General features: G+C 31.8%; 1 protein-coding gene and 1 long non-coding RNA gene across 2 annotated transcripts; both read right to left on the bottom strand.

The window, feature by feature from the left end:
• Positions 1 to 258: 258 nt before the first annotated feature.
• Positions 259 to 3146, bottom strand: LOC124897207. Its single transcript, XR_007053894.1, has 2 exons — positions 1909 to 3146; positions 259 to 565 (listed from the first exon to the last, which is right to left on the bottom strand). It is a non-coding gene; the product is annotated as an uncharacterized LOC124897207 (long non-coding RNA).
• Positions 3147 to 5124: 1978 nt separating this feature from the next.
• Positions 5125 to 8070, bottom strand: LOC124897206. The gene is made up of 4 exons (XM_047409876.1): positions 7768 to 8070; positions 7509 to 7664; positions 7061 to 7430; positions 5125 to 5331 (listed from the first exon to the last, which is right to left on the bottom strand). Exons 1-3 carry the CDS (start codon positions 7933 to 7935, stop codon positions 7074 to 7076), a joined length of 681 nt encoding a protein of 226 aa, XP_047265832.1. The 5' UTR covers positions 7936 to 8070; the 3' UTR covers positions 5125 to 5331; positions 7061 to 7073.
• Between the last annotated feature and the right edge of the window lie 3419 nt (positions 8071 to 11489).

Here is an 11489-nt window from a genome sequence, read left to right as displayed (position 1 = left end):
GTGTAACATATATGTAGTGAGATTGAATAAATAAAAATACTTATATTTTTCTATAATGTTAATACTGTTTTTCATAGAATCATAGTTGATCAAACTACACATCCACTTAAAATCGAGTAGCATGGTAATGATAGAATATGCTAATAATATACGAATGATTAAATATGCATTCTATGAAGTCAATCATACACTGTATCACTTATGACAACATAATGCACATTCAAATTTCATGCAATAATACAGTGTGATAAAAATAGATTCAGCGCAGAATCATAACAATTTTCATAAAATAAAAATATGTTTGTCATATCCTAACAATAGATCATTCAACTCCTTTGTTTCTAAAAAAAAAAAAAAAAGAAGTCTTAAACATTAACAACATTACCATTCAAATGTCTTTTTCCCCATCGTCACAAATATTATCATTGATGAAATCAACGATATCCAAGACTAATCTTTTTTTCTGTTTCTTCTATTTTTTTCTTTCTATCCATCTTTTTTGTCTTCTCCTTCTTCTTTGTCTGCTGCTTCTTCCTTTCCATCTTTAGCTTCTTCTTCAACAATTCTGCCATTGTCAATTCATAGACCATAAGTCTATTAATATAAACAATTTAATGCTCAAATAAAAAAGTTAAAATAATTAAGAATTATTCCACCATTAAACAGTTCACAGCATGATGAACGAAAAATTTTCAATCGAACATCAAAACTCAACTATTGCTACAAATCAAACTAATTAGCTATTAATCTTTTAATTTTGACTATTTCATCAATCATATTTTAAAAGAATTCCATACACCTAAATATTAATTTCATAGACCACAAGTTTACGGACAGAAACAGGTCACTGCTCAAATCAAATAGCATAAATAACCCATAAATTAATAATTATCCCACCATTCAATACTGCAGTACCTAAAAAATACCAACACTAAAGCAAAATTTCTTAACAAAAAATTCAAAATTCAACACCACCTAAATATTAATTTCATAGACCACAAGTCTACGGACAGAAACAGATCACTGCTCGAATCAAATAGCCAAAATAACCTATAAATTAACAATTATCCCACAATTCAACACTGCAGTGCTCAAAAAATATCAGAAATAAAGCAAAAATTTTTAACAAATATTTCAAAATTCAATACCGTGATCGATGAAAAAATCTATTGGAACTGCCGAATTAAAACTTAACCATTGCTTCGCAATCAAACTAATTACCTATAAAATTCTCATATTTTAACTATTTAATCAACCACATCGAAAAAAATTTCTATACTACATCACTTCGAAACGGTTAACAATAAAAATCGATAAAATGAATCTACAAATAATCGAAACTTGAAAGAATTTCATGTTCTGAAATGCAGCAAGTGATAGTATCTTTACAAACAAAACAACTTGGAATAGCATCAGAGACATCAGGGAGTTGGATACTTTGGCCAAAAGAGTTTGGCATAATAGTATCCCTTTCAAATTTTCTTTCCTTTCCTCTAGGTTACTCAAATCTAACTTGCCTGTAATATGCAGGTATGGAGATCGAAGGCCACAAGAATGTGTATGTTGTAATAATACACAATCTGAAACCATCAAGCATGTTTTCATTGACAGTGAACCAGCACGCTACTTATGAAAAGTTTTTGGACATCCTATGGGCATCAAATACCAAAGCAAACCAGTAAGAAGCTTCTTAAAAATTGGTGGAAAAACACTGAAAGAAATGCAATTCAGGAAATGATGATCCAGGTGGTGCCAATTGTGATATGTTGGCAAATATGGAGGACTAGATGTTCATGCAGATATGAAACCCAAAAAAAAGTTTTATATTAGGGGAATGGGAGCAACAAATCTTGTGGTACATGAAGTCTGCTATGGATAAAGCCTTTCTAATACAAAAAATGGACTTACAATGAAACCAGTTATGTGAGATGGTTGAGAAATTTCGGCCAAGAACCATTCTTAAAGCAATTTCTTGGATCAAGCCTCAACAGATACAAATTAAATTCAACACCGATATGGAAGTTATTTTGACCACAATGGAAAAGTCGGCATAAGAGGACTAGCAAGGGATAGTGTTAGAAATTTTCTTTTTGCTTTTGCTCTACCGATATAGTGCAGGGATCACAATGACGCTAAAGCCATGACGCACATTTTGCAGTAAAGTGGCTAAAAGCCAGAGGGTACAAGTCTTGTGTTGTCGAAATAAACTCCTTATTGATTATAAATATGATGCAAAATAGGACCTCCCACAATATGAATTTAAGACCCATTGTGGAAGACACCACAAGATTGATTGTTGCAAAGGAGATAACATTCTCCCATTGCTACAGAGAAGCAAACATGGTCTGAGATTTCCTTGCAAAGCTGGCAGCAAGCAGTGGAGAATCTATGCTTTACACCGACTTTGGCCAACTACCAGCAGGAGCTAAAGGCGCATATTTCTTGGATAAATTACAGCTTCCAAATCTTAGGATTAGATATGATAAGACCAATTTCTTTGTTAGCTAGGTGTAGTGTTTTGTAGATAGTGTGAATGTGCAACAGTTTCACTGTTTTGTCACATTCTTTTTGCCCAGATTGCTTTGCAATCTTTGATGTATATTGAGGTTAAGGCCTAGTCCCCCCTCTCTTCTTCATAATTAATATACATCACCAGGTTTTCAAAGAAAAAAAATAACCTACTTTATAATGCAAAAAACGAGCCCTTTGTCGCTGGAGAAAAGAAAAATAAAAAATAGCATTTGAAAGAAAATTCTTAGAGTAGAGGAAAAGTTGAAGTTGAAGAGGTGAGAGAAAAAGTTTTTTTTTTAATATTGAAAGAAGTAGTGGGTGTTAGGTGTATTATATTAAATTTTTAAAGCTGTAAAAATGATGAAATGGTCCCTTAACCCACATGTGGGCCCCACTTTTTAAATTTTTCTCCACTCTTTATCCCTTAACCCTAAAAATTAAATCAAAAAGAAATTTAGTGGGTATTTAAATAAATAATTTTGGAAAGTATCTCTTTTGCCAATTTTTCCCTAGAGAGAGAGATGATGAGATCGATTAGATTATTTTATTATTCGTTATCCTGATTATAATTAAAGTTTCATCAGCTAACCAAGGAGCTATCATCTCTTCCTCTCAATGAAACTCTTGGCCTTCAACAAAGAAAAAACAATGCAGATATCAAAGTGGATGTAAAGAAATACTGTCCTCCTAGACAGTGTTGTAGCCACTGGGGTTGGTGTTGAGAAATATGCTAAAATTGTGTCAAACCATAACTGTCAAAACCAATATATCCAGAATATTGCAGCAAAGACTAAGACATTGTCACATGTCCGCCAGGTTTCTGTTGCTGTAAGTCTGGCTGGTGTTTCCACTGGTGAGTTTTGTTATCCTGAAAATAGTCAAATTCAATGTAATGGTGGTCTATATTGTCCTATTTGACAGCAAACTTTGTAATCACTCTGATTGGTGCATGTGAAACCACACGGGCCTATTTTGTTCCTGATAATTGTCAAAGCCAATGTAATATGCAGCCCCAACCCCCCCCTCCCCCCCCCCATACCCTTCATTCCCACAAGGACAATATGGAAAGAGCTGAAAATTAGATAATTTTCGTATACATAGAAAATTTTCCCAGTATAATTTCCTGCTGCGAAGAGCTGCCAGCCCATTTAGTAGATCCCATAAGATAAATCCAAATTGAAGGAAGTCCATGGAGATGGATATTTAGAAATAATCTGCTGAAGTTAACTAGTCTGCACTAGATGGCAACATGCATTACGTTAATTTCACTACTAGGATATGTGGACATTGCTTTATCAAGTACTACTTTATTGGTTCTATTCAAACTTAATTTATCCCAAATTAAAAATTAACATATATACATATTGATGACGAACCCAATATGTTTAATTAATTAACAATTCTCTGTGATTAAAGATTTAATTTCCACATATAATGGAAAAAGTTAATTTCAACGGACGGTCACTTAATTTTCATTTTATTGAACATACCCCGGTTCTCCGTTTGTTATGGTATAAAAGTATTCTTGGGGGATATAGAGGGAGGATAGGGAGGAGTGGGATGCTAATTTATGATAATTGTTTTTCTAGTATCACTAGAAAGTTGATTTTTATGAATTTTGTTTTTCTATAAAGAATCATTTTTAGAAATTTTGATCAATAAAATGTGGAAAAAGCTGGAAATATTTTCTTCCATACCAAACTGATCCAAAATCTAAATGAATCTCACATCCACTTCCGATGAAACAAAATCTAAAAGCTGGATTATGCACTACATTTTACGACAAGTGAATTCAATTCTTTACAACAATACGAATTTTAATTAGCGACAATAAATGTGCACTTTAATAAAGAGTGCTAAAATTTTTATCGACTTTAGTTAGTCATTGAACCAAATATCGCTATGCTTTAAGGACATTTACAAAAAATGATAAAATGTAATTGCCTCTAAAAAACATTTAATGACAATTAAATGACAATTAATGACAAATGATAATTGTCATTAACTTATGATCTCTAAATAGCTTTTTTGCTGTAGCGTGATTGTACCCCTTCCTAGTTCACATTAGACAGCTCTAACCTTAGTAGGGAAAAAATTGAGGACATTTTGGAGATAATCGAAACCGAGTTATAATATATCTGTATTGAATTCTAGAAACTTATTTGCATGACAAATTAAGTGAGATGTTGAAAAATGAATATTCCATGAATAATCTATTCCTATATATATACCCAGTTACCCAACTATATATATGCCTTTTAACTTTTCCTGATCTGACTTCTTACCTCAAATATTTGACTTATATTCCTGCTGCTTCCACGCCCATGAGTTTTACCGTTATAGGAACATTTTAAAGAGGCCCTCAATTTGAAATTGAACTTAATATTCATTGGGCAATATTGTTATTTGTTAACATTTCATTTGTCTCTCAATTTATGTGAGTTAATTTAACTTGACACTAAAATTTATGAAAGTAATGTTTCTTTCCTTTTCTTGCAACCCTCTAATTCGAGTTTTTCACGTGACATGTTTAAAAAACAAATCTGAAAGACATTTTGATACATACTTAAACTCTTTCTGATAAACAAATTGAAAAGATGGAGTGCACTATTCTAGAGTGATGGTGCGTTTTATATCAATAAATTGTCCGTGTGATATGGAGAGTACATAATGACAAAACAGAATTAGTACTGCATCTACCAAATGGAGTTACTATTGCTGACTGCTGAGGCATAAGCATATCCCCGTGTAACTTCAACCCCCCTTCGATTAAATTTTATTTGAATATTGAACCCTGTCGTTGAAATCATGACTCCACCTCTGAATATTATATCAACATCATGTCAGCCACATCCAATATTTTCTTTTTTGAAAAAGGATAACTCCAATTTATATATATTAGATAATAAAAAGAAAATAAGAAAAAAAATATATCCCCTCCCTACATCCCTTCTTCTTTGATTTGAACCATCCCCACCCAATTTTCCTTTTGACTCTTCTTCTTCTTTAAACACTCCTCTGTCCCCAACCACCCCGTTTCTTCTTTTGTGACTCCGCCCAACCTCCCTATCTTTTTTTCTTCAACGTTCACCTTCCTTCTACCTTCACGCATTTTAAGAATGCAATCAAATTACGATCTAAAGATATGAGAAAAAAAATCAATAAATTGATCTACACGTTCGATGTAGTTATAAATAAAGCAAAACATGAAATCATGTAAATATTTGAAGAAACAGTTGCAATAATTTCAATCTGAAAAAGCCTGAGCAGCTTCAACGAAAAAAAAATATTAGAGAGCTAATTATCTTGGTATGAGCTAGTAACAGTTTAATTATTTCACCCAAAATATAGGATAAAAATAAAATTATTGTCCCCGGTTAATTAACAGCGAAATGAGTTATTCATATATTTTATTATAATATAAATATAAAATAAATTCATTCTAAAATTAAGGCAGAAATTGAGTATTCGAATCCTAAGGAGCTACATATATAATATATGACTTAAGCCTAATTGACACTCTCTCTCCCTCTCTCTATATATATGTATATATATGTATACATGCTTGGTGTGAATTGCAGAATCCCGTGAACCATCGAGTCTTTGAACGCAAGTTGCGTCCGAAGCTATTAGGTCGAGGGCACGTCTACCTGGGCGTCACATATCGCATCGCGCCACAATCACGGGGCACGCTGTCGTCGTGGGGTGGATACTGGTCTCCCGTGTGCCTCGAGCTCGCGGTATATATATTAAAAAATTAAAAAAAAAAAAAAAAACCCTGTTTAGTCTTTGACATAAATTTTTAACTATTTTTGACAAATTATTTTGTGCAAAAATTTAAGTGAAGTTTAATCATGTGTTTGACGATTGTATTTGAAAAACATATTTCACTTTTAAAAACTCATAAAAAATAAAATTTGACCCAAATATTAATATTTTCTAATATTTGAAAAATTATATTATTTGTCAAATAATAATAAATTATATGATTAAATACGATTTGTCATGTCTTTTTCAAAAATTACTTAGAGAAATTTATGACCAAATATGTCATTAATTAAAAGATTCCTCTAATGTACTATTATGATACTGCAAAAATTAAAGGCTTATCGATAAAATATAAGTGTCAGACTCTCCCCCCACCCTCCCCGCCCTCCTAAAATTCTCATCTATTCATTCATATACGGACATGTAAGTGTTGACAAGTTGCTTGATTTTAACACATGCATCACAGCAAAGTAAAAAAGGACGATTTTTAGCTGGTGATCATTCTCATCAAGTTGCTTTCATTAACGTTGTACTAGATTTAAGTGGACCATATTGTTTTAATATGTGTGGTGCAAATTAAAGAGCAAAAATATCTTTTCGTCCTCCTAAAAAATTACTACTTCCTGTGTTTTAAAAAAAGTGATCTAATTTGACTTGTTACTAATTTAAGAAAGTAAAGAAATTTTTAATTCTTGTGCCCCTAAATTAAAGTTATATCAAAGTGTTACTAATATTTAATGCTGAATATTCATTAACAACATCAATTAATGAATAAAGTTACCTCGCTCATATTGTCACTCATTATTTTCCTTTTTCTTCATTCTTTTCTCTTTGATATAGGCAGCAATATCCAACACCGCTTCCTCGAGCGCAGCCACACGCTTATGAAGATCCCCGGGGGATGAGGTTCCCGCTTCATCTTCGGAGGTGCTCGGAGAATCATCATCACCAACGTGTACTCCAACGGAGTTACCACCCAAATCCTCGCCATCATCACTGTCCGCATTTGAAGTGAGGACAGTCACCCCTTCTAACTCTTTCTTCAAGCCATCGAGGATGTTATTCTTCACCTCGTCCTTATATGGCTCAATCGTAATCATGTAATCCATCTTCATCTCATGAATAGTAGGGATGATGTACGGGTGCACGTTCTACCAAATATCAATTAACAGTTACATAACATTCGATAAAACGGTACTATTATTGCATTATAGAAAATAAGTTCATACCTCGGTAAATTTTCCTTTATACTTGAATGGGTCGCCTTCGATTATCTTGTCGCTTTTTGAAGTATACCATCTGAGAATGCAGGGGATGGGTAAGGGCTCATCCATTGATTTTCCAGCAAATTTTCCAAGATAAGGAAAGGCCTCATAGATCCAAATCTGTAAGCAGTACAGCAGTGAAAAAAATAACTATGAGTCTATGACATAGTATAAATAAAATGATAATCTACGATAAACTCACTAAAGGGTTTATGGTGGATACCATGAATGCCCATAGAAATCCGAATAGAGCATAGGATGCCTTCTGCTTCTCATCAAATACTTCCTTCTGCTTCTTCAGGTTACTTTTCTTCTTCAGATAGTCCATGGTCAGTTGAAATGTCTCTTTCCCCCATGGATACTTCTCGAAGAAACTCAAAGAGTCGACCATTCGAATCAGTTATATGTCGACAACCTTCGTCGATCTTTCGCAAACAACATGGTGTGCAAGAACTACAGTAGACAACACTTAAATTTCTGGTCCTCGTTCAGCTTATTCCTTCTGATCAGGTGTAACAAGTTAGCCGCTGTGATGTTTTTGTTTTTTGTCACCTTAAAACAAAAATTGTCCCCCTTTGCTAACACCTTCTTCATTTCTAATTCACTGGGGTATGATGAGCAGTTCAGCCCCGTGATCAAACAAAACTCTTTCAAGCCAAAACAGGCAGGCTTGTTGTTAACGCAGAACCACACTCATGACACATCTTATCGTTCTTAACGCGTCGCAACAGCAAATAATGGACCAACTGCCCATTAAACTTGAGATGTTCCGGCAGGTTTCTCAGGTGTCCAAAACAGGACTGTTTGAATCTTTTCTTCAATTCTTGGTCGACAAGAATTTGCTTAAATTCTCAATAAGCAGTCATTCTTGATCTGACCGATATCTTTGCCGGGAAAGATCCGACCTCGTCAATTATCATTCGAAGGTCATACCGCTCTACGAAAATGCACCTTGAAAAATATGGCACGGACAATGAATCATTATCCCCATCATCACTATTACTCCCACTTCCCTCGCACTCTTCACTGTCACCACTGACACTCCGCTTGGCAACATCTTCACTAGAATCGACGTAGTCACTTATCTCCTTTAACTTCGAATCTGTTCGGACACCGACTCTTCAATTTTTTTTCTTTTTGACACTTTTTTAACTGACGCAGCTCTTCTCTTTCTATTACTACCAGCGGTATCGTTTTTCTGTTTAGAAATAACATATTTTCTACGCATTTTCAACATAGTCTACACCTAAAGAACAAATCTCTCATTATCAGTTCATAGACCACAAGTCTATCAACAGAAATAAGTCAATGATCAAATGAACCCCCCCCCCCCAAAAAAAAAAAAAAAATTAACAAACATCCCACCATTAAACAGTTCACTACACAAACATACAATAATTGAACCAAAATCGAACATGTAAAATATCAAAACACAACAATTGCTAAAAATCAAACTAGTGCACCTAATCAAACTAATTAGCTATTAATATTTCAATTTTCACTATTTCAGCAATCATGTTTTAAAAGAATTTCATACGTCTGAAAATTGAAATATATCTAGGGCATTCTCATTTCATAGACCGCAGGTCTACGAATAGGATTCCAACTCAATTTTGTTTTATTCAAATTTAAAAATCATACTAATTAATAAGTGATAAGGATTAAAATTTAATTTTACAAAATAAATAAATAAAAGATATGATTTGAATATCATATTTATCATTATATTATAATATAAGCATACTATTTTATTTATTGGATTAATTTGTTAAGGATTCAAAAAATTAAATCAAATTCTATGTATTAACAATTAACATAGAGGTGCTCGTATGATTTTGTAGATTAATTTTATTTATTCTTTTTTTTTTTTTGTCTTTCTTTTTGTCACAACGATTCAATTCTTTTTAATATTATAATAATAATTCTTATTTAATTTATATAGACACATCATATTTTTTCGAATACATTATTAAATTTTATACGGATACATTACATTTCACGCATCACATTCTTACAAACACATCACTTAATTTTACACGAATACATCAAATTCTTATCCAAGCTTTGATTTGAAATCATGAATTTATATAATTATTTAAGAATTGAAATTTTTAATAGTTATGGTAAATTAAATAGTGATACGACGTAATTTTTCTAAGAATATATTAAATTTTCAAAATAATTTGTACTTCTTTAATTAATTATAATTATTTAATTTAAATACCATCATCAAGATATATACGACTAAATATTTTATTATTTGCATACAAATTTATTTTAAGAAATTTTATTTATATTCATTTGAAATGACTAAAATTTTTGACAATGCTCACAATTTTTGAAAAAATTTAATAAATAACTTGATAAAATGTTTTTACGTCTTTCTTTCTTAAAGAGTTATTAATTTTGTAACATTTAAAATGACTAAATTGAATAACCGAAAAAAGAATCAAAGCAATAAATTTGTTTTAATTTATTTGATTTGATCCCGATACTTAAAATGTGACTTATTTGATTTGATTTTGTTTTTGCGAAAAGCTGACCAAAATTAAACAGCGAATACTCTTACAAGAAATATTGACTTCCACTTCTGTGAATGAAAATGTAAAGTAAATAAAATTTCAAGTTTTAAAGAGTATATTGAATGAATAAAAATAAAAAACTAATTGGAGAAGTAGAAAGAACCAAATACCACTTGGCCAACATGATAAAAAATTTTGAGAAAATGAATCGTTTCATGAGTAATAAGTGAAGAGGAAAGGATTAAGGGGGAGGAGAAAGTGGGGAACAAGAAAAGGACAATGTCAGTCAACTTTTTACATTTTTGGATAGTGATTTGATCAAAATTGAATAGTTTCTAACTAAGGCAAGTTATTTTGGGTATGGAAAAAAAAGTGAAAAAATAATATCATCCTTATTTGTCACTTTATTTATGAATTTATCGAATAAAAAATGTAATTCGAATTATTCAAGACAAAAATCCTCGAGTCAAATTTAATTTCCCTTTTTTGACACTGCTTCACATTTGTAAGCAAAAGCCAAACGTCAAACGCACATCACTCACGTGTTCTTGTGAATTTACTGAAGAAAAAAGAAATCTTTTGTAACATTGGTCCGGAATGAGTATTCAATTATTGTGAAATAGTGCAATCATTACTGAATGTTATCCTCTTTTTGCATCCCCACAATATGTAATGGCAGTATGGCACGTACAGTCTGTAATGGCAGTATGGCATGTACAGTTATCCAAAAATGAGAATTCAATTATTATACACCATGTGAAATACTGTACCCTAAAAGTTTTGACTCTTTTTCGTCCCCACAATATATTACGGGAACGTACGTGCTTGCCTAAAACTTTTAAAAAACAATATATTATGTACTACTATTATATTATATATATATATATATTACAGTATATTGTACTATTATATATAATTCAATAACTCCGTCATTTTTCTTACACCCATGAGAGCTACATGAAGTGCGAGGTAATTTCTTGGAGCAACATTGATGAAACTCAAAATATGCTACTTCTTAATTTCTCTTTCTTTGTATAATTGACTAACAAAAAAAGTTATTTATACTTCTTTTTCAATATTTATACATGTATAATGTGTAATTACAATATAATTGAGACGTATTTTTTGAAAAGTCGACATAATAATACTCCATTATACGAGTATATATTGTCAAAATTAAAAAAAATTATGTTATCGATTACCATATTGTAAAAATATTAAAATCGAACATCAAAATACCAAATCATATCAAATTAATATGATATGATAAGAATATAAATTTTTAAAAATTGAATATCAAAATTACCATATCAATTTTAAAATATCATACCATATCATATCATGCTCAACATATGATAGGGCAGCTATGCAATAAACTAGGGTAAACCTGTAAACGGGTTGGGGTTGATTCGGCCCAACCCGA

Source organism: Capsicum annuum, chromosome 3 (genome assembly GCF_002878395.1).
Source record: "Capsicum annuum cultivar UCD-10X-F1 chromosome 3, UCD10Xv1.1, whole genome shotgun sequence".
Taxonomy (NCBI): Eukaryota; Viridiplantae; Streptophyta; class Magnoliopsida; order Solanales; family Solanaceae; genus Capsicum; species Capsicum annuum.
The sequence above is the reverse complement of the archived record's forward strand: the minus strand, read 5'-3'. Positions and strand labels throughout refer to the sequence as shown.